The sequence below is a fragment of the Equus caballus genome, chromosome 14 (genome assembly GCF_041296265.1).
Source record: "Equus caballus isolate H_3958 breed thoroughbred chromosome 14, TB-T2T, whole genome shotgun sequence".
Classification (NCBI taxonomy): Eukaryota; Metazoa; Chordata; class Mammalia; order Perissodactyla; family Equidae; genus Equus; species Equus caballus.
In genome coordinates this window covers 62,530,584-62,554,977 of record NC_091697.1, presented here as the reverse complement: position 1 = coordinate 62,554,977, position 24,394 = coordinate 62,530,584, and the positions used below count along the sequence as shown (strand labels likewise).

The following is a 24,394-nucleotide window of genomic DNA, read 5'->3' as shown; positions in this document are numbered from 1 at the left end:
GGCTTTGCAGCGCAATCTTGCATGCATATAACCAGATTCACATATAACATCAGATTCTGAATTTAAACTTTTGTTCTGAGGACTATTGAAAATCACTATATATAAATCCAAATATCCTTGGCTCTTCACCTATGAAATGTGGCTTCATGACGTGAGCAAGATGGCCTTTCTAAATGGTGGAGAAGGACAACACAAAAAAAATTTAACTAAAGTCACAGCTGGCATGTTGAAGATGAGGATGAAACTAGATTTAGATTGCAAATACTGCTTAATGTTCAGACCATTTTCCAAAGTGCCAAGCTACCTGCATGGAACAGGACTGAGATTTTTTAGAAGGGAAGTTTTCAGGTGTGGCAAACCACTGCTATTTCTTCTGTCATCTTTAAAGTTTTATGGTATAGGTTGCCCCAGCGGTCAAGGACAGGAACCGCAGGAAAGCCCTGAGAGAGAGATTAAGCTAATAATTGTCAGATTATAAGATTTTAGCTAAGAAAAGTAAGGGGTGACTGTTGCAGTATTGGAGACACGGTTTTCTTGTCATTAAATTGATACAGACTACAAGGTAACCAATGCTAGACAAAATGTCATCTATCACACATGCATCATCAGACACATTTGTAAGATCGCAGGAAAGTACAAAGAATTGGGGAGGATGCTACAAAAAGTCTTTGCAATGAGAGCGCCAACGTGACCTTGCCTTGCAGCTCTTGGGCAATGAACTTTAAGGTAACTCAGTTTTGATCACTGGGTTATGTCTATAGTTGTCAAGACTGTATGTTTGTAATTTATTTGAATTTCAACTGTTTCCTTTGCTTTGTACCTATAGCACCATGAGGAGCTAGATTTTTCTAACTGAAGGCCAGGACACAGATTTAGCAGCACTTGCTGTCCCCTCTGAGTCTTTTTTACAACACGACCTTCCTCTTTATTATAGTGGATAGCTGAGAAGGAACTGAGAAGAGAGAAATCAAGAACAAAGAATTTTTGGGGTACCATAATAACAGGACAGTTAAACACCATCTGAGTTTCTAGATAAAAGTAGCTGGTCTTAGCATTTGCAGGCTATATATCGTTGGTTCTGTGGCTCCCTAGTACTAGATGTTTGTGACTTGCCACCATCTGCTTCATCAATTTATTTTATCCACTTGAAGTTATATTGCTGGATTTGTTTAATATTTAACTGAATCCTCCCTTTCAAGAAAAAGAGTCAAAAAGGTAAGCCACATCTTGAGCTAGGAGCCAAGTTTGATGCCTTAATTTCTGGTGATTTCCCCATACGCATTTAAAAGATTTTAGTCAGATTAACTTCAAACTTTACCTGCAATGAACTTGATAGGAAATTTTGGATTTTCTTAGGGAGAAACTTGACTTGAGATGCTTGCCCCTTATGAAACTGCCTTTGTTTCCAGACATATACCAGAGGAAAGCAATTCAAAAAGTAAAGAATAGACAAATCGCTCATTTAATTGCAGCTATATAGTATTCCACTTACAGATATTACTCTAAAGCCCTATGCTCGATAATTCATTGCCAAAAGCCACCATCTCAGAAGTTCTCCTTAGAAAGAAGAAAGATTCTAAAATAATAGTAGCAGTAACATATTAACCAACATCATGCCGCTCAACAATTTACAAAACATTCATCCATACACTCATTCTCTTACTTTTAACACTGTAAATACTTTTTAATATGAGATCTGGTCCATTTCACTTTAAACTTAAAAACTTCTGCTGTAAAAATTGCTTCAACTCTGCATTAAGAAAGTAGCAGGTTTTTTTTAAAAAAAGATTTTATTTTCCCTTTTTCTCTCCAAAGCCCCACAGTACATCGTTGCATAGTTTTACTTGTGGGTCCTTCTAGTTGTGGCATGTGGGACGCAGCCTCAGCATGGCCTGATGGGCAGTACCATGTCCACACCCAGGATCCGAACCGGCGAAACCCTGGACTGCCGAAGCTAAGTGCGCGAACTTAACCCCTCGGCCATGGGGCTGGCCCCAAAGTAGCAGTTTTTTAAACATTGTATTTCAGGGGAAAAGAATACATAGCACAGAAAGCTTCCCACTTCGCCGCTCTCTCTAATTTCTGTTATACACTGTACAAAGCTATTTCATGCTATATGAGAATCATTTCTCCTCTTATGATCCTTTTCCTTTTCTCTACTGACATTTCCTTATCATTTGTTAAGTGGTTTTAAGGCCAGCTCTTATACTTACTGAGCCTGTATCCCTTTACTTTCACTGCTTTCAGGGCAGAGTGGAATTTCTAAAGGAGAGTGATATTTATTGGACGGTTAACTTACTTCAGTTCTCTGTACCACTCCAGAAAACCCTGCCAGGTGATTCCAACACCTGGGTGCTTCCAGATCTGATTTTTCCAGTTCTTAAACACATGCCTTTACTTTATGATTCAAGATAAGTCACAGATGGCCAGTAGCTGCCAATTTCCTCCCAGAAGGTAGCCTTAGTCAAATTCAAAAGGAGTGGTGAGCACAGAAAAAGGACAAGTATCTGCCTAATGATAAAGTCATTGCGGAGAAAACTCTCTTCATTACTTTTTTTTTTTTTAAAGATCTTATTTTTTACTTTTTCTCCCCAAAGCCCCCCAGTACATAGTTGTATATTCTTTGTTGTGGGTCCTTCTAGCTGTGGCATGTGGGACGCTGCCTCAGCGTGGTTTAATGAGCAGTGCCATGTCCGCACCCAGGATTCGAGCCAATGAAACACTGGGCCGCCTGCAGCGGAGCGCGCGAACTTAACCACTCGGCCGCGGGGCCAGCCCCTCTCTTCATTACTTTTATAATCATGTTAGAGGAGCTGAGCAGCACTTTCACAAGCCAGATATGGGAATTCTTTTTCACCTCCTGTATATTCTGTCCTCTCCACATACATCACTTCTTATGGCTGTTTGCCAATGAGGTCAACACCTGCAGAGGTAGGGCTGAGGACCTGAAATTGCTTCATATACAGCTTCGGCTCCTTGGGCTTTCTCTGTCCCCCAGGGCAGGTGGGACTGGAAAACATCTTTTGCCAGGTGTGACAATGCACTTCTCTCTCTCTTCTCATGGTGTGACTTGACAGAGTAAGACCAAAAAGTAGATTTGATTTTAGCAGGCACTGGCTACACTTTTTTTTTTTGCAAGACCTATTGGACCTGTGCTCAGCCAGTACTATGAAAACCTATTTATTGTGCTGTAGGTTTTTTCTTTCTCAAAAATCTTGGTTGTCAGCCTGATTAATATTTCCTGGAGAAGAATGATACAGCAGGGTTACACTCACACAAAAAATGAGTATACCAGCAGTACCCCTTAATCTCAGAAATGGGTTAGACTGAGTACAGTTATTCTAATGCCATATGAAGGCAAGTTGGCTGGTAGACATTGGTCCAGCTTATTTCTTTGAAGTTAGCAGGATCTCAATTACCTAAAGACTCTTCTTTCTATCAGACGTAACCACAGTATGTACCACATATAAAGAATGACCCAAGTCTAGTACTGCCCTGTTCTCTGGGTGAAGAGGGCTTTAAGAGGAGGCTGCCCACTTAAATAAGTGTTGTTTTTGACACCGGGACTTTCAACACTGTGATCTTAGTCACGGCTCCAGGTTCCAATCATATTCAAATCCCATTGCCCTTCAGTTCTTATGGCCAAGGAGCAATGGGATATAGTGGGAAAAATCTACTGAGATTGGGAATTGGGAAACCTGACTTTGAGACCTGCTTTGTGCAGTTTTATTAGCTGTGACTTTGGGCAAATCATGTCATTTTTCTCTGCTTCCACTTCAGCCTCTCTAAAATGCTAGGGCTGGACAATTTGGTTTCAAAGGTTGACCGCAATTCTGCGTCATCTAAAATTTAATGATTCTATCTGATTTCCTAAACTGTACAGAGGGGTTAGTCCATGTCTCAAAATTTCATTATTAGAAGTTAGACACTTCTTACTTTAAGAAATGAATTATAGAATAGGAAACCATTGTATCCAAATGGAGCACAATGTAAGACTCTGGGTAGGAAGTCCAGGCATACAAAGCCTGGCGATGGAAGGGACAGACTGGAGCCAGATTGCTCAGATTTAAATTGTGAGTCACCATCTGACTTTGGGAAAGTTACTTAAAGCTCTCTGTGCTTCAGCATTTGCATCTAAAAACGGGATTAATAATAATCTTACTTCATTGAGTTGCTATTAAAAAGAAATAAGTTAGTACACATAACGTTCTCAGAACCATGCCTGGCATATTATAGGTGGTCAGTAAGTGTTAGCTCCTCTCTGTAACATTCCCAACAACAGTCTGTGTGCTACATGCAAGGAAGGGGAGCTTACTGTCTCTGAGGGCAACAAATTCCAATTTTTGGACAATTCTATTGTTAGAAACTTCTAGCGTACCACTGGAGTTCACTCCAAGCGTAAAGTTATCTCTTTATCTTGTAATAATTTGTAACTTCTCTTACATAAACACTTTGGACATTTCTGGAAGCTAGGACATCCACTGGCAAACTTTACCTCTGTCCCTCATAACCATTTATCCCATGGAGAGAAAGAGCTGAGGCTCGGCTCCTACTATAGGGAAATCCTTTCCCTGTAGCAAGTCAAGATGCTTGTCTAATTACTGGGATTTTGTTTTCTTTTTATTAGAAATTCCAAACCCTCTGGGAGTGGGGAGCAGAGTTAAAATGTATTTCTATAGCATATTGTAACATAAAATAAGCTACTCAGGTGGGAGGGATTCTGCAAGGAACTGAGAAGTGCCAGCTTTGATTTCTGAAGTCTTACTCCACTGACCATTAAACGTCAACAGTGGTCATGAGGGGCCTGGCTCTTGGTTAAGGTTGTGATGAGGCCTAAGGTCTGAAATAAGACTAAACTACACTTGCCTTTGTGATTTGTCTTTCTTTGTTTTGTTTGAGGAAGATTAGCTGTGAGCTAACATCTGCTGCCAATCCTCCTCTTTTTGCTGAGGAAGACTGGTCCTAAGCTAACATCCGTGCCCATCTTCCTCTACTTTATATGTGGGACACCTGCCACAGCATGGCGTGCCAAGCGGTGCCATGTCCACACCCGGGATTCGAACCCCAGGCTGCAGAAGCGGAATGTGCAAACTTAACTGCTGCACCACCATGCCAGCCCCATGTGATTCGTCTTTCATTCAAGGCATTTTGTAAGAAAGCTTCATCTGATCTATTCTTTGTCACTTCAGATGACTCAATAGAAGAGTCACAATTGTCAGGATCAATTCAGGATCCTCTGATAAGTGACACTAGCAGGGCTCAGAACAGTGCCTGGCATAGACAGTCCTTAGCTGGGGTCATCAAATCTTTCCTTTATTTCCTAGATTCTCTAGAGATATCATGGCAACCCATGCTATAAATGCCCCGCCATCACACTTCAGTGCTACTCTTTTATTATCAAGTCAGTTCTATTGCCTTTCTTCTTCTTCTAATTAGAGCCACTCACACTCTATCAAAGGTTACCTTTAAGTCACTTATATTAATGGTGCTGTTGGTTAGTGAAGCCTCATGTTGCCATTGAAAGGAAAAATCAGCCTCTGGAATCAAAAGACCTTGGTTCAAGTCAGTTTAGCTTCTTACTTACTGAGAGATTATGATTAGATCTACTCAAGTTCCCTGGGGCCTCGCCTCGCTCCTCTATGAAACAGAGACACTGACATAAATGACGATTACATTTCATCAATGAGCAGTGGCTACTGGGAGTGTGGGTTAAAGATTGTGAAGCCAGGTGTGCAACCCAGGGTGAAAGCCTTCCCAAATCAAAAGCCTGCCATGGAGTAGAAAGGAACATACATGGCACATATTTGCCATCCCTGGAATTTTAAAGTATTCACTTGAGGAGTGTATAAATATAAAAGAAAATAAGAGTTCTGAAATTGACTTTTTTAAGCCAAGTTGTATCCAAATGCTACTGTCACTTAATAACTTCATTATTAAAGATGGGCTATTGGAAGAGAAATGAAAGGAGAAATCTTTCCATACCTTCTGTATTCAAACGAAATTGTCTTGTATGTCCTTGGTAGCAAGCATTTTATCAGTGGCCCTCTGAAGACAAAATCTCTCTTTATTATATGTGCTTTCTAAGTGACTGAAGGTGGGCTGATTTCAGACAAAGTGGGAAGAAGCTATGCTCTGGCAGGTCCAGAACAGAGATGCCATGAAAGCAAGAGGTAGGGCCTTCGAGTGCCCCTCACATCATTCCATGTAGGCAGCCACCTACTTTGCCCAGGCATTGGGCCAGCTCTGGCAGGAGATTAGATCAAGGTTATTTCCTTGTCTGTTTTCAGGGACATTAAGCTTTGTTTACCCATACAAAGTGAGGAGGAGATCAATGCAATTATGCAGAAAACTTAATTTAGAAGAAGCAAGAGGAGGAGGAGGAAGAGGAGAAGGAAAGGAGGGAAAAAAAAGAAGATAGAAGTCTTGCTTTCAATAAAGTACAAATTTTATTTTCTGTAAAGTGTGACAAAGACAGCTTTAGAAGAGATACTTCAGTGTGTTAGTGGGGGCTTGAGAGTTTCCCCTGATATTTCAAGGAAAAAATGACAAAAATAACATGACCTATCTACTACCCTGCAAACACAGTAATGGTACTATCAGTTATGTATTATGTCATTTAATCCCCGCCAGCTCTCTGAAGCGGGATCTAGGGCCTGAAGATGTCATGTGCCTGGTGCAATTTCTTGTGGTCAATAACTGGCAAAGCCCAGCCATAGAATCTGAGGCCACAATTCAAAGTGTGTGGAAAGACCAAGAAATTTTAAACAGCGCTGAAAACTCTGTGTTGAAACTCTTCTATAAATAGTTCCCTGATTATTTCTAATTCCCATTGACTTAGTATAATGCAAGCTATTCAGCAATGTGATACAGATAGATATTTCCTTTTCAAAACATTGCACAAATACATGGTTTCCTCCTTCTGTCCAGCCTGTAGGAGAAGTAGGAAAAGAGCAAGGTAATAGGAATTTACCCCCAAGCTATAAAGCCTTCCTATCCTCTCAGTAATCACCAAGGGGAGCTCCTGGTTACTAAGGAGACCATAACAGAATCCATTAGATTCTGTACAACACTTGGGTTGCCTGGCTAGAGAATGCCAAAAAAGCAAAGGAAAATATTATCGTTGTTGAAATCATTTGATGTCTATGACTAATAAAAAACATGTTGGCAAACTGAATTTTTAGAAATGCCCAAAGGCCTTGGTTACAGCTAGGAATTAATAGCATACATAGCATAAATAGCATATGCATAATAGCATACATAGATGTTAAACTATTTTTAAATGTATCTGAATAACCAAAAGGTCCCAACTGAGACCTTAACCAAACAATCTAGGTCCTTTATTCAATTTTTTATTTAAATCTAAATTTCCCCACCTCTTTCCTTATAGCTAAATAATCAAGTTTATACATTTTGAGTCACATTATCCTTGAATTCTGAGGGACCCATAGGGCTTCTTGGCCTTCTTATCCAACTTTTCACAAATACCAGAATTACCTGTAGGGTATCCCTGACAACTGTACCCACCTTAGAGTCTATGAGGGCTGAGGTGTCCATTCAGGCATGTGCTGTGCAGTGGGGGATCTGGAGGAAGCCAGAGATGGAAAGAGCTGGAGGTAAGGCAGGCCTCCAATTACCTCTTGACCCAGATCCCAGAGGTTACTATGGGCCTGCCTGAAGATGTTCATCCAGTCTCTTCTTAATTATTCCCGGAGCAGGAGGCCTTTGCCAGGACCCATCCTATCTTGTTATGGATGCAGCTTTGATTGTTGGAGGGTGCTTTCTCATGCTGTGCCAAAATCTGCCTCTTGTGTTTTCAACCCTTGTTCCTCATGATATCGCTAGAAAAATACTGTTTGACTCAACTTCCTCTCCTCTGGAAGAGTCCCTCAGATAACTGAAGTCAACTGTCATGACTCCCCTGTAGGCTGTCTTCTCCAAACTAGATATCCTCAGTTTCTTTCTCAGATCATAAGGCAAATATACAAATATTATAACAATAATAAGAGGAAGAACATGTAATCACTAAAAGAGAAAGCCAAAATGGTGATCTGGAAATGAGACTTTTTCTTAAAAAGTGAGTTAAATTTTTTATTTGAAAAGCTGAAATTTTTAACTGATATTGAGAAGCACTATGTCTTCCCACTGAGTTCCTATGCACTATCCATCAAGTCATCCTGTCAAAACGGAAATGTAGCTTAACAAGATTTTTCCTTAGTGACACCATGCCAGCTCCTAGTGATAGCCATCAATTCTCACAAAGCTGCATTTATCTTTTGCTTGTGTTTATTTACTATCAATGCCTACTTTGAGAAAAGTTTCTAGAAAAATACTTTTCTGTACATGAATAGTTGTGACATAATTTCAGAATGTGAATACCATCTATTAAGAATTAAGGGAGGGACAACATAAGGAAACTGAATCTTCAGTTCTTTCTCTTCTCAATATTTTATTATGAGAAATTCCAAAGATGCAAAAAGTTGAAATAATTTTATAGCAAACATCCATATACTTAATAACTACATATGACAATTAACATTTTGCTATCTTTGATTTATCACATATCTGTTTCTCTGTCCACCCATCAACCTGTTTTACCTTTTTACACGTATCAGTGTAAGTTGCTATCATCGATATACCTAACCCCTAACACTTCAGCATGCGTATCATATCAGTTCTTTCTGTGATACCTTTAATTAGCACTCTCTTCTTCGTCGCTCTTCCCATTCTTTCCCTCATTCCCTCTATATTCTCAATTTTCATTTCTGCACCCTTCCTCCCACTTTCTATCCCCAAAGTTCTATGTGATAAAGGGAAGTGTGAGAAATGTGAGCACAGAGCAGTCTTGGAGTAGCATCAGGAAAGGTCACTGATGACCATACAGGGCCTCACAGGTGTTATTATCACAGGCCTGGGACGGATGAGGCCCTCATGAACAAGCTGATGAAAATCAACTTACAAGAGAGAGGTATAGATCAGCATGCCAACTCAAGAATTTACTGTGAGAAATACAGCTATTAAACACCTAGGCACATTTCTTGATCAGCTCAGTCTCTCCCTGAACTAATCTGCATGACAGGCCAAATTGTGAAGGATTTTGGTAAATAGAGACTCAGAGGAAGAGAGTTAGTTAGAAGGATTTAGTGGCACAAAGCAGAGACCTTATCAGCATTGATGTTTCAACAGCTGGCCAGCACAGTGCCTGATGCCAAGGAGAAGCTGCATAATTAGTACAAGGATGAAATGAATACATGAATACTATCACTCTAGTAGAACTGCCCTGTAGACTAGGTACCAGCCTGTGACTCGGGGCACCTCTCGCCTAGATCACGCTGGGTAAACTCTGCCAAATTCCACCTCTCAAACTCTCTTTGAAGAAGTTTCATGACTACCATCCTTCTTTGAATAACGCATTCGTTTGTAGCCATGTGTATGCTGTTACTTAAGTTTGGGTGAAGTCCTGATCTTCCTGCCTTGGATCTGGAAGACAACCTGTTTCTAACATGGGAGGTCTGTGTCTATCTAATCGCATCTTCAATAAACTGATTTTACTGGCTTTACTCTCAAAACACCGAGTGCCTCCCTGCTGCCTGAGTGTAGGCCTTTCAAAGACCAGGGAACATTATCTTCCCTGTGAGCGAAAACCATCCCTTTGCCTATCTCAGGATTTATGTCTGATAAGAAATGTTAGTCATTCGTTTCCCAGGCTTCCTAATTATCAGCCCATAAAGACTTGGAGAGATGAACTCTTCAGTGGAAAGGCAGCAACACACAAGTGCAAATGTAGCACTTTTCACCACAGCTTCTCTATAGTTGCAGATAAATCCAATATTGATAAATTAAATCCATTTTGAAATACATAAAGGAGGCATTGTAGTCATAAAGTCTCAACATGAAGCCTTTGGTTAGTAACAACTTCCTAATAGAGTTCTTTCAAAGAAATAAATCAGATTATTTTATAGCAAGGAATTCCTGTCCTCTATTGCTTGAAAACCGTTCTTACCTCTGACCACCTTCCCTATATAGATACCATAGTAAATATCTATAAACATCAGCATTTCATGGTAGCATCACTCCCTTTAGTGTTTATTTGAATGCAAAACATTATGGTATTAGGGTGAAAAATGACACAAAATCAAAGCTCTGACTATTTCATGTGAGTCTACATACAGAATGGGGAAAAACCCGGGTACTTCTAGGCATTAGCATCTCAGTGATAAATGCCAACTGGCAACCAGAGGTCTTCCTAATCGCCTCTATTGTAAGCAACCAAAACACGAGGTTCAGATCCAAAACTCTTCAAGAGGGCATAATACTGTGATGAAGAGAGTGGGCTTTTATTGTTGGGGATCCCAATGCTCTGACAGGAGCACATGCACTGTTTCACAGACCTCAACCAGGATTCAATCTAGATAAATAGGGAACATTTCATCTAAGCCCTGCTTCAAAGGCTATGTTTGTTCAGACATCATTAGTTCTTTTTATTCCTTTGATGCATCTGTCTCTAGTGACGGAAACTCTTATTTTTTTTAAGAAACTAAAGCACAAAAGGAAACTGAAAAAGCTACAAACTGATTTGGCAACAGCTAAGCAAGAGGCTGCCATCACAGCCCTGGAACTCAATGAGAAGATAAAGGCTCTGTGTGAAGGAAAGCCAGCCCCTAGAGGTCAGTATTACCACGTGACAGTTGCACACTGGCCCGTCGTCCTCGCTGATGTATGTAGTTATATTGTCAACAAAGGAAAAAGCAAGGCCACAGCGCCGGGCAGCATACTGGCCCAGTAGCCTGCTGGCCTGGCCTGACCTCCATTCCGCATGAATAGAGACAGCACACAAACCGCTCACCCCAGGCTGGGTTCGCTTTCACCGTAAGAGAGACAGAGAATGAACAAGCGGTTCCTTAAAGGAAAGTCTCTGAAGCTGAAGAGCCAGACTGAAATAGATCTGATAAGTGTCCTTGCACAAACTGAGTGGCAGTGAGGGAAGGGCAGGGCCTAAGAAGCAAGACCTGAAGCCCCTAGGGATGGGACTCTGCAGTGGGGCAGGGAGAGGGGCTGTCTAAAAGTGTAGACAGGGCTGTAGGCTGAGACAGGGTCAGGGAGGGGAAGAAATTAGAGTTTTAACAATAGGCAAATGAGCCAGAAACAAGCAGGGAAGGCTGGTTGGGAATGAAATTTGGGTGGTTCAGAAAAATTTTAATAGCCAATTTGGTTTGTATTTTTTAAAAAGTCTTCTCCAACTAAGAGACTATAAACACACATTGGGTAAAAAAACCCCACAGACTGTCATCACTAGCAATAATACGAGTTAACATTTAATACTGTGTGCCAGATATTTTGCAAAGTACATGCATTTAATTCTTAGAACAACTTCTGAAGTAAGTACATTTACGGATTCCACCAGAGTAAGCAGAGGCTTAGAGATGTTGATTATCTTGCCCCAAGTTAGACATGTGTGAGCAAAGCCTGGGACGTCAGCCTCCAGACAACAGCTTACCTACCCTACACCAGGCTGCCTGTCACAGCTCTCACACAGGAAAGCTATTTTGCCACTATGCAGCAGCGACATCAAACCTCATTCTGCCTGGTGGATCTCTTGTAAAACTGTGGTTCCCTGGGACAAATGTCTTTCTTTGATGTGTGGGGCTCTTGTAAATCCAGGAACATGCCATTGTTCTTACTCTGGCTTCCTTTATTACTCATAAATAATTTTGGAAAAAGAGGAGGAACCTGGAAATAAATGAAGGAGGAGGAAGTAGATGATGTGGTGGCTTCAGAAAGTGAGACACTCCCAGCATCCCAACCCACATGATAAAGCTTTTAATATGAGTTTGGTTTTATTTTTCAATTTTGAATAACACTTTCCCAGGGTTGAAATGGAAACAGTCACCTTGAAACATATGCTGAAGGTCAATTTGTTTTTCTCTTTCAACAGAACAACATAAAGATAGTTTATGAATTTTCTTTTACCACCATGAAATCTAAAAAAATAAAATCCTTTAGAGAATATTATCCATGTAAAGGTCTTTGTTCTAGGGGATCAGAGCCAGATTTCAAGTTGGTTGCATAATGAGAATCCAAGAACGATTGTAGAGCATATTGGAAAAAGTTCTCGAGCTCACTTGAGAGAAGCTCTCAACTTTTCAGTTGTACTTTAAATCTAGAGAAAAAAGATATTATTGCAAGGTATCTAATTCTCATTACTCATTTTTGACAAAAATAGTATTTGCTGTCTAATCACAATTTTGACCCTTAGATATTTTGATAGGTCAAAATTAAAATAATGCTGAGGTACCAGGACTCTAATGGTTTCGGGGAGGGTAGAAAACTAAATCCCACGTTACCTTCTTTGCCCATTTTTTCTCTATATTTCTGTTAAAAAAAAAAAAAACTACAGTACAGAAAAACATTCTAATGTGTTATGAACAGATACAAATTTAAATAAAGCCAAGTATTCCAAGGTCGACTATGGCTGAAAACAGCGACTCACTTTTGGACCTACATGTTGCTTGTCTTACTTGGTGGAGAAACTGAATCAGTGGACTGACATTTAGCACGAACATCTTAAATCAAATATTTGCACATCTTTCCTCTCCGGTTGATCCCAAGCAGTCTCACCCTCAATTCAATAACCTGGGAGACTGTCAAGGCCTTGTGGCCCCAGAGTAATATTAGCTCTCATCCCCAGAGACCTTGGCCACCTCTCAATTCACTTGTAAGGAGTCTGAAAAGTTGTCAATAACTTTAACACACAATGACCCCCATTTAACCACAGAACAATTAGGGTTGACCCACCTCCCACACACATTCCTGGACCAGATTACCACCCCTTCCCTAGTTACCTTGTGCCTTTTTATAAAATGTTTGTTTTCAGTTCTCAGACCTCTGTTTGTAAATGACAGATGCTCCAGTCATAATAGCTTAAGGAGAAAGGGTGATGTATTGACATAAGTGTAAACAAACTAAGAAAGGACATGCCATGAGTCTCAGAGTCCAGTGAATTCCAGGTCTCAGATACCATCATGACACTCTGTATCTCTCATCTCTGCTTCTCTCTGCATTGAGTCTTCATTCTCTCAAGCAGGATGTCAAAAGAGAAAGTCCATAAACAGCTATGGATTGCCCTCCTTATCTGTCTTCCAGAGAGGAAAGAAAGCATTTTTCCACCAACTCCAGTTAGAAAAAGTACAAGAAAGAACTCTGTCCTGGCTTGGGTTAGGTACCCATCTGGGGACATGAATCAATCTTTGTGGCCAGAGGGGGGCAACCATGGTTAGACAAGCTCTGGTCACACACCCACCACTGGATGGCAGGGTAGAGGGAAATAAGGGTAGGGAAGGAGAATGTTCTGACTAGTAGCTCCCACCAGAAGCACAGGGCTGGACTGGGAGAAAAATACGTCCTTAAAGGTAGGCATAGCCCATTTCTGGAAAGAAAGAGTGAAGGACTAAAACAACATGTCCAATACACTCTCAGTTAGTGGTCAAGTTAAAATATAAGGTAATGCTTATGCTTAATGAGTCACCCAGCCATAGTATTTGCTTTTTGCGTGTGTGCTGAGGAAGATTCGCCCTGAACTAACAATCTTTCTCTTTTTTTTGCTTGAGGAAGACTGGCCCTGAGCTAACATCTGTGCCAATCTTCTTCTATTTTGTATGTGGGTCACCGCCACAACATGGCTGATGAGTGGTGTAAGTCTGCACCCAGGATCCAAACCCTTGAACCTGGGCTGCCAAAGTGTGAACTTAACTACTAGGCCACTGGGTCAGCCCTGAGTATTTGCATGTTTTAAGTAGATTCTTCTTGATAAAAAAGAGATCTTCATGATCCAAGAAATAAATGTCTATGGTATAATTTCAAACCTCTTAATAGATGGAGAGTAAATCACTTTGGAAAAGGAATCCCCTTCCAGCCTCCATCAAGTGACATCATGGTTGCCTACTCTACAGGCCTACCTTATTCTAACAACTGAAATTGCAAAAAGGGGAAAAAGTATTAATTCTAAGTAACATGTTACCTGGATTAACATAAAGCTACTTCTCTATTATAGTTACAAACTGATGCTTATAGTTCCAACAAGCAGATTAATGAAATATTTCCAAATAAATTAGAATTTCCTCTTACCCAAATGTGGAAGTCTTTTCCTGGTTTGTTTCATTTTCTAAGTAAGTCTATATATTAAGTTTCCGTTCAGCTCTTCTGATCAGAGGGATGTTCCAGAATATTGAGAATACTTTTAAGCATACTCAAATTGATGAAACAGTGTACTATCAAACTTTTTTGTTTACGTAAAACACAGTAAACTATTTCATTGGCTATGTACTTAAGTTACATCCAAAGAAATAAATGATTTAAGTCAACGGAAAGTTTAACTGAAAAGAAAAACATCTTTATCGTAAAACTGGCACAGCAGGATACTTACTAACAGCCTGAGTGTTGTTTGTTGATTTTGCTTTGTGCAAATAATCACAGCCCAAAGGCAGATTCCTTCCGTCATTTCCACAGCCTTCGCCTGAAGTGCATACAGCTTTATTTACTAGCAGAATTCAGTGAAATGCCTATTGTACTCTTTCAAAGCTTGAGTCCACCTTTTGGTAAACCTTAGTCTGCAGAAATCTAAGGTTAAATTTCAAAACAACCTTTGCTTCCTTTGGCTTAGGAGGACAAAGTTACTTTGCAAAAGACCTTATTGACTAAGTCCTGTTGTTGGTATGTGAGCATTAAGTCACTTGCTATGATGAAAGCTCCTATCTTTGACCAGAACATGGAGGGCCTGGTTTGTAGATTTCAAGCTAGCATGCTATAGGGAATGCATGCTTCTGGATTTTTTTTCGTTTAATTCTTTTCTCTTAATATGCACAGCTGGCATGCAAATAAGGTCTCTAGCCCCCACATGCAAGTTCCCGTTGTCCCAGTGAAAGCCATATCAACTTTAAGTCCTCTTTTGGTTTCACTCCATTAGGAAGACACTCCCAGGTAGTGCAGGTGCGTCCTAGGGCAAGCTTATCCAGGAATCAGTGTCTGAGTAGAGCCCACCACACTTTTGAGGGAGGCCTATAACAAGATTGACATTTCACAGATTTTCAGTGACACAAGACTGCTTTTAAACATTATCCCATTAATTTTAAGAATCAGACCGTTGCTGTCCTATATCCCTTGTTTTTTTTGAGGAAGATTAGCCCTGAGCTAACATCTGCCGCCAATCCTCCTCATTTTGCTGAGGAAGCCTAGCCCTGAGCTAACATCCATGCCCATCCTTCTTTATTTTATGTGGGACGCCTGCCACAGTATGGCTTGACAAGCGATGCACAGGTCCGTGCTAGGGATCCAAACCAGCGAACCCTGGCCGCCGAAGCAAAACATGCAAACTTAACTACTGCGCCACTGGGCTGGCCCCTGTCCTATATCCTTAAGAAGATCAGGAGATATATCTCTGTGCCAACACCCTAGAGTCAACTCTAATCATTTTAAAGAGTATGTTTTATCATGACGGCCACCCCCGTCATGATAAAACACTCAGGCACTCAGTCCAAACCATCTCTCCTTTTTATCACTCCTCCTGCAAATGTCCTCAGGATTAAAGGTCCTATTGCAACTAGGTGTTAAGAAAATAGGGAGTTCAGGGTGATGAAATATTCTGGAATTAAATTGCGACAATGGTTACACAACATTGTTAATGTGGTAAAACCACTGAACTGTACACTTTAAAATGGTTAACATGGTGAATTTTATGTTGTGTGAATTTTATTTCAATTAGAAAAAAGAAAAAACCTTGATTAAAACAATCCTCACTAAAATGTAATGACTAACCCCCTGTTAAGCGTAAGTGTATTTTAATGAGAGTGCTTTGGGTCTAAATAAAATCTTGACTTGGTAGAATTCCAAGCCTTTAGAGAGAGGTCATATTAATACTTATTGGAGTAAGGCTAGTCGCGTATAGTTATCCATTTGTATCTAGGCTTTTTGGACACTGCCAACCCCTTCTCTTCTTCTTTCTCTCTATGAAGCTCTTTGAAAGGCTGCTCTTCCTCAGACTAGGAAACAATAACTTGATCAGTAGTTCTACTTGCAACCTTTTCTCACCACTGAACACAGATATTTATTTTGCCCGTCTACTTAGAGTTTCCTAAGAAGGTAACAATGAAAGCTCTGGGATCTCACTGTTTCAACTGCTGGGACTTGGACAAAAGGCATTGCTCACCACCCGTGTCATCAGGCTGCTTGTTGCTCAGTCTGATATTTGGTCAAAACTCAGACAGGCAGCCTGTACTTCCCCAGTGCTGCCAAGGGTGCCACTATCTTGACACAGAGTGATAAGAATTTAGGGGGGAAAAGGTGGAGAATCCCCCCCAACACACATTATTATCCCAACATTCGCAGAAAAAGGTTTTCTTTTAAGCTCTCCTATTGAATCCTCAGATATAGAAACCAATCCAAGGTGGGATATTTTACATTTAGACCATAAACTCCAGCAACTAACAGTAGGCAAAATGAGAGAGGGTAGAAGTGATAACTTCACGGTGTGCTTTTTAAGTATCACAAGTTCCTAAGGAGTTTTAGTATTTATCTCACAGAAATAGCTTGTATTTCTCATAGAAATAGCAAACGGATTATCTTTATAATCTCTAGGTACAATTCAGAGATTGTCTGTCAGTTTGTCTCTTCCTTTGTCCATTGCAGTCTTCCCCAATAGAGCCACTGGACCCCAAAGCCAGTCTTCTCACTGATTTCAGAAGTTCCCTTAAAGACAAGCAACTGCTCCAGAAGTCCCTGCAAAACTTAGGGATTTATTGCACGAAGATCCCAAGAAATGTTACTTATTCAGTATGTGCAAATTTAGGGTGATTTTAATTTTCAAAAGAACATTCCAGAGACCTCTAAGCTTAAAAATCACTCACGTAAAAACTAGGCATTGGTCAGGACTTTGCTGATTGCAAGTGACAGAAACCAAACTGAAACTAGTTTAACCAAAAAAGAAATTTACCAGCTCCTGAGGCTGGCAAGAAGGCAGAGTCACAGGGTTTCTGGACTGCTCATTCGGCTCCTCTTTGCCATTGGCCCCATCTGGGCAATTGCAGCCGCAGATCAGGAAAGGGTGCCCTGGCCTGACAGTCTATAGTGAACCTCGTCTGCTCAGATCCACTTCCCCATTCTCTCCATAGCAGAAGCATGATTTTTTAATCATGCTTTTCCCTTTGGGAAAGTACTCTCCCATTCTCTGTAGTCCTGTGGGACTGTCAGTCAGGGTGTCTCTTTCCCCCTTGACCAAGGGGAAGGCTTGTGACTAACTGAGCCAATCACACTTGCTCTTTTTCCGGAAACTGAATCTTTTTTAAAAAATTCAACTGTATCATTTCTTTTCTTTTCTGGGGGGAAAGGGCGGTGATTATGGGAAACTTGAATCTTGAGCTGAGTTGAGTGAAGGAGGACAGAAAAAGACTAGAGCTGATTCGTTCTGGAGGTTGGGCCCTGGCACCTGAGAAAACCCTCTACTAGTTTTTTATCTTTTATCTTTTTTTTTTTTGCTTTTTCTCCCCAAATCCCCCCAGTACATAGTTGTATATTTTAGTTGTGGGTCCTACTAGTTGTGGCATGTGGGATGCCGCCTCAACATGGCCTGATGAGTGGTGCCATGTCTGCACCCAGGATCCGAACCAGCGAAACCCTAGGCCGCCGGAGCCGAGTGCGTGAACTTAACCACTCAGCCACAGGGCCGGCCCCTACTGCTACTTTTTGATATCTATATCCCTAAGGTTGACTTCACGAGGTGTGACTGTTAAGCTTTCCTTCAACACTGAGAGCTATCTCATATGCTTCCAACAAACTCTTTTTTTGGCTTAAAGTAGTCAGAATTGGCTTATAATACTTACAAGCACAGAACTTTAATTTATACCCAATTCCAGGGAAAAGAACTTCTTTCTCACACAATCAATACAGAAATCTCAGGGAAGGAATTTGATTGACCCTCCTTGTATCACAATCTTACCAGAGGATCAATTGCTGTGGCCAAGACAATGGGGTGTTATCATGGACCACACCTGGGTCATGTGCCAAAGGTCAAGGACTAGAGAATATTATCAGATAAAAGAAGATGGGAAAAACTTCTGGACAGAAGACAAAAAATACCTCTCACTGTCCCCTTTAATCTATTTTAGTTAAACCTTTAAACTTGGAGAAGACAGCCACGAGCTGAAGATCAGTTTTATCTTGTCAGGAAAATACAAAATTTATCTTCTTTCTCCCCCTATTATTTTCAAACTGCATATCTAGGCCCTTCCTTTGCAAAAGGTCTGGAAATCTATTCATTTTATAGTGAACAAAGGGTAAGAAGATCCATTCTGAAATTTTTGGTTAGGGTCCAGTATTTGCTAGCTATACCAGCTGTGGGAATTCAATGATGTCAAGGTCCCCTCCCTCCTTTGTTTGTAAGACTAATTTTAGAATTACACTAGTATCAGGAAATAGTATTCCCTTCCTTCTGTCCATCCCTTAGGAATGGTTTTTAAAAAAAGTCTTCTGGCTTCTGTATCCAGAGAGGTTGGATGAAAGGGCAAGGGCCAGCTAAATGTCAGACAAGGCACATGGGAATTGGAGCTTGATCAATTTCAAAGGCTTCCTACTTAACCACGGAGACTGCTCTGAGCACCAGAAGAGCATGTGCTGTTTGGGAATGCTGTTAAATAGCCTGGAATAGAGCTGAGAAGAAAGATGATTCTTTCCAGGAAATTTGCAGAGCAGTCGTGAGAACTCCTTTGTCAAACATCGGTAGGTAGATGGACATTTACTTGTCAACATAAGCTGAAATGGGAGAATTTGAGGTTGCAAACAATTGTCAGCCAGCTGTCAATAGTAGTGCAGCTGTTCCTAGTACAAACCTCTTGTTGCCAAAGTAGAAAAAGTGAATAATGTTATCTCCTGTATTCCCCAGAAACCTCAATATTATTTTATTTAATGACTCAATGTTTCCTGATAGGAGGTTAAAGTTAGAGAAGAGCTACATTGGTCATATGAATAAATTTGGAGGACTGAGTGGATAATTTTGGAGAGTTTGAGCTCATCAAATCAAATTTAAAAAAGATGCACAGAACAAGATTCTGCTGGACAAATGGGTGCCTTCTGTTTGAAGGCATAGGATTTATTTCTGGCTGGTGGGATAGTGTTAGAAATATACATATATATATATATATACATTAAATATATACCCCTATTTGCATTGTGGTAGTCTGGAAGAATATTTGTTTTTAAAGATACACTGCCTTGGACCAGATTGCGTTATTACGCCTCTAAATTCCTCAATCAATAAAGCCACAATTTGGTATTTGACAAAGAACATAGAACTAAGAAGAAATAAAGAGGAAATGTAAAATGAACATCATTATTCCTGATTTGCTTAATATGCAGTTGGATCCAGAGAAGTGTGTTAACTGACTCTGGCATAATAATCAGTGCCTGCAACATCTGAAAATGTTATTGCTCTTCAGCAGATGCTTTCTTTAATCCCAGAAATTATGGCTGAGAATGACACCTTGATTTTCCAGTAAGACCTGGAAGTCCTGCCACGCCAAGCTGTCATCTCAACCTGGGTACACCATTAGAGCATCTCTCCACAAAAATGGTCTAGACATGTCCCAGGGGCCACTTCTTTTCTTGGTCCTTCTTGGTGGATAAGGAAGGAGCTCTGCTCCTATTCTAGGGACTTTTGAATAGAACTTGGCAAACAAAGGAGGGAGGAGCGCTCAGCCACAAACTGAACTTACATTCTTATAAACTGATCAATTGTAACTTCAAAAGGTAAATTTCTGAAGCCATGGAAATTAAAGGATGCTTGAGAGATGATGGAGAGATATCTGTATGCATCATGAATGAACGTAAACAAGAATTCTTAAGAGTCCTCAAAGGCAGGACAAGCACTTACAAGACTCAAGTCAATAGGATAAAATTTACTAACTTAGTTCTATAGAATCTAATATTACCTTAACTCTTAAAAAGATCCTAAATTTATAAGGTAATAAGACAGCAAAATTTTTATCACTCTGAGCTGTGTATAATAGGATTCTGACATCAAGTAAAAGTCTCATCCTCTAAGTTGACCCACAATACATCAACTGATGTGACAGTCTCTTCCAGTCAACTATCCCAGCTGACCAGCGAAACAATTGTGATGGCTCTTTAGGGCGACTAGGTCTTTCTAACCCTCAATAAGTGCCAAAATCTCTGGTCTTATCCCACATTGCTAAGTAAATTTCTGACAAAACATATTTTTCAATATGCTTTCATTTTATTTTTTGTAACGTGTGCCACAGACTCTATTCATTTTCATTTAAAATTGTACATAATGTTAATTAATTCATATAGTTTTTATTTACTATTTTTAAAAGATTACATGGAGTTTTAAAATGAGACTTCTTTTAAAATACACTTCTCATTTCTAAATTTTAATATCTCATTTATCTAAAGTGATCATATTATTAGAATTAAAAATCAGGACACCACCTGATATAAGCTTTAACATAAAAATTTACCTTAATACTCAAAAATATTTGAAATTAGGACCATGCTACCAAATCCTACATATATTATCACTATACTTACAGTTCAAACAGGATTGCTCAAGAGAGTGGAAACGCCACATTTATCTCACTGATTTTGCTTGTGGATCTTAGCAGCTAAGTGTCTTTGGGTCTTAGAAGCGAAGGTTAGTAAAATGTAATTAACACCACAAACCCAAGAGAATGTCAGGAGACATTGAGGGAAATACAGAGCTGACTACTCTGAAAGCGAGAATCAGTGTTCATCTTTCATTATTGTATCAGAAGAAAAGAAAACATTAGAACCAGACCTTGTATAAGCCATCTATATTAACGCTATAAACAATATTTTCAGATGCCAGTGGCTGATCTTTTCTTTTTCATAGCCATAACTTTTCCAGATAAGTCCCAAGAGTCAGTAATTGAATTTGAGAAAAGATGTCCTTCTTTTGAGGTTACTTTTGATCTAAAGCTAAAGGCAAGTAATTTATTTAGCAGAAGCTGTAGGTTCTAAACAAAGATATGTATTTGGAAATATTGGCAACCAAATTAAGTACCTTAATTTATTTGTCAATAAAGCAGTAGCAAGATGCTAAAAATTCACTTCAGGATAAATTCTTAAGGAAATGGAAATTGGTTTGAGGTTTTCTTTTTTCCATCCCTATGAACATACACTGAGGAACATTCTTATTTAGATTATATACAAAGGCTGTGGTCCTTCTTTGAAAGCATTCCTGAAGAAAACTGGTAAAACCCATGAATCTTGTATTGCCTCAACTACATCAGCTTCCCTTTTCATGAATTTAATCTATGCAATAAATAAATACCTTTACTCTTTTTTAATGACTGATTTCACATGTATGTTTCTATTTTGGTGAAATTTTTTGGTTTGTATTATTCCTGGATTTATTACATTCATCCATTATATTAAGTACTATTTGGTGCTTATGAAAGTTAAGCAAGAGTGAAAAAAAACCTTGATCGAACTTCAAAACAAGGGAGGGAAAAAAACTAAATAAATAAGATTACACTAGAGAAATAAAATCCACATGAAATGAGTAAAATCCAACGTTAAATGAAATGTTATAGCCAGGTGCAACTACTGGGAGTTTCCCGCAAAGTACCTCTGCTCGGTTCCTGAAGACTTTGCACCAGTTATTTCCTCTAAGATGCCTTAACCCTTTACTCCTATCTCCCTCTCTGCCCTGTTTTTCCTTCTGATCCTTCTTCAGAAAGTCTTTGGGGACTACCTCCATCACCACTACCATCTCCCCAACAACTCCCTGGCCTTCCCATGAGTTATGCATCCGTAAACCTTGTGCACACTGCAGTCATAACACCTATTATAAATATCTCTTTGCTTATCTTTCTTTACTAATAGACTGTAGGTTACTTGAAGAGAAAGCAGAGATAGTGTCTTAGTTTTCTTTATATCCATAGCCTAGCATAGTGCCTGATGTGTGATGGTCATGAAATGTTGGATGGATGGATATTGAATAAAACTTAATGGGCCTCTGTTCTGGTGTTCTATTGCTTAATATGTTTATGAATTGCTAGGTGATGGAGTGTGCTTATTAAATTAAAAATTTAAAGTCAAGCCGAGTGGCAGATTTACCAGGGAACAGATTGTACTTTTAAATTGCCAGTGATGTCCATGGGATCACTAGTACTGTTACTGGCTCGAAGGTTGAAGGAGATTATCAAATCCCGAGATAGATTTGAAACATTATTGATTCTTCTGCACCATATTGTAATACATACTGTGTGGACTTATGGCCAACTGTGTTAGTTTATGACTTCACTTTACCATTTCAATTAACATTGATAGCATATACACATACTTAGAGGACTTAAAATCTAGCACTCAGAGTTCAAATCAGAGCTTTGTCATTAAGGTGGCCAATCTTATAAAACTGAACTGAACATTAGTTCTGAAGTCCTTTCTGTTCTACTCTTTAAACCGGCTGGCCTCCCTGCCCTACTTAGCACTTTGGGCCAGCACCTGGCATCCCTATATTGGCCATGGTCTATGCCTTGAGCCACTCTAAGTCTGCCCATCATGCATACCACTTCCCAAACTCTTCCTGACTTCCTCTGGCCCTATCACTGGTAGACAATTTTATGATTATTTATTTGGATCCACTACTCAAGGTGACATCTCTAGTTCTCACTCATTCTGTGATTAATTGATATGTCCCTTGATATATGTCTGTTTCTAACTGCTTTAAGTAATATCTTGCTCAATTTTTGTCTAGCCCTTAGGATCCTCTCCCCTGTGGCCTCATGTTCCCATCAAGTTGGTCTGGTTCCCATAGATACTAAGATATCTTAGGAATTAACCTTCAATGGTTTGGCTCAAGTTCACTGTTGCTTACTTTCATTTAGATCTTGATTATCTAACCCCTGGTCTTTCACAAATGATTTCTTTTCTTTAACTATCTCAGTGTTTTACATTAAGGCAGGGCAATTATGCAGGAGTATAGTTTGGTAATGTCACTTTCATAATCAGAAATACTCCATGGCTTCCCATTGCCTGTGAAATAAAGTTCATATTTTTTAGCCTGACATTTAGAGCCCTCCATGAACAGGCCTCAACATATCTTTCTAGATTAATTTCTTAAAACTTTCCTTTACACATTCATATTCCCTCTCTCCACCATTTGCCTGTCAAGCCATCTGGTGGAAGCCCTCTAGCTCCATTTCCACTTCTGCTGACAAATAACAAAACCTGCCTGATTGGTTTCACTTTGTTTGCATGATTATAGGCCTCAGATGAGCATTTAACTTTGCCCAGCAAAAGAGCCATGATTTTTTCCAGCACGTTGCTTTCTCTCTGAGACAACTATTCTGTACCGTCATATTTCTTCTCAAACTTCCCTCACCTCCTCCACACTTACACCTAGCTGATGACTTCACTCATAATTCACTGAAAATACACAGGCCGTCAAATGAGAACTCTCTCATCTTTCCACTACCAAAGCTAAATTCTTGCTTCATCTCATCACCTGTGTTCTCCTGATTACATTTTGTTACCCTCCTCCCATTCAAGGTTCTATCCTCCTACCAGTGCTCCAGACCCCATGGTTCTCTTCTTCCTAGGTATGTCACTTATTTACCCTATCTCACACTTGCATCATATACTCCTCTTTACTAGCTCATTCTGATCTGCATAAGTACATGTTGGTATCTCACATCTCTGCACAAACTTCCCTTTGATTCCCCTTTGTTCAGTACCTCTGTCCCACTCTTATTCTAAGGTAAACAACCCCACACAATGTCTTCACTTCCTCACATCCCTCCCATGTGCTGTTGAATCCACCTGAGTCTGTTCTTCCCAGCCCATTTAGAGAATCGTATTCAACAGAAAGTGCTTTAATCAAGGTCCCCAGCAATCTTCATGATGTCAGACCCAATGTAAACTTTTCTGTGTTCATTTTACTTGAATTCACAGCATCATACAACACAGATGACCACTCCTTTCTTCTTGACACATCTCCACTCTTGGCGTACATCAGACCACATAGTCCTGGTTTTTCTTCTTTCTCATTAGCTACTTTTTCTCTGTCTAATTTGTTGAATTCTACTTTATAGAACCTCTAAAGATCTTCAAGACCTAGTCCAGAGCCCCCTCTTCTGAATCTTCAGTCTTTCCCTGGATTGTCTCATTTTTTCTCATGGCCTTAAATATCACCTATAGTCTGATAATTCCTAAATTTGTATCTCCAGTCCAACTCTCTTCCTTTAACTCCAGATTCATTTTTTGCAAGTGCGCTTTATATATCCTCTTGTTGATCTAACCTTTCAACCATGGTCTCCCCCTATCTTCTCCCAGCTTAAGCAATGGCACCACCACCTACCCTGTTACTCAA

The 24,394-nt window shown here is 39.9% G+C and overlaps 1 protein-coding gene across 7 annotated transcripts in view; it reads left to right on the top strand.

Moving 5' to 3' along the window:
- The window catches only part of CCDC192 (coiled-coil domain containing 192), a 224,797-nt gene that overhangs the window by 112,553 nt on the left and 87,850 nt on the right, over window positions 1–24,394 (top strand). For all 7 annotated transcript variants that reach the window (XR_011425093.1, XM_023617767.2, XM_023617768.2 and 4 more), the window contains exon 6: window positions 10,532–10,664. Coding sequence is in view for 6 of the 7 variants with exons in the window: in XM_023617767.2 (XP_023473535.1) it covers window positions 10,532–10,664 (133 nt within the window). In the remaining variant the exon portion in view is untranslated. The remainder of the gene's footprint in view (window positions 1–10,531; window positions 10,665–24,394) is intronic.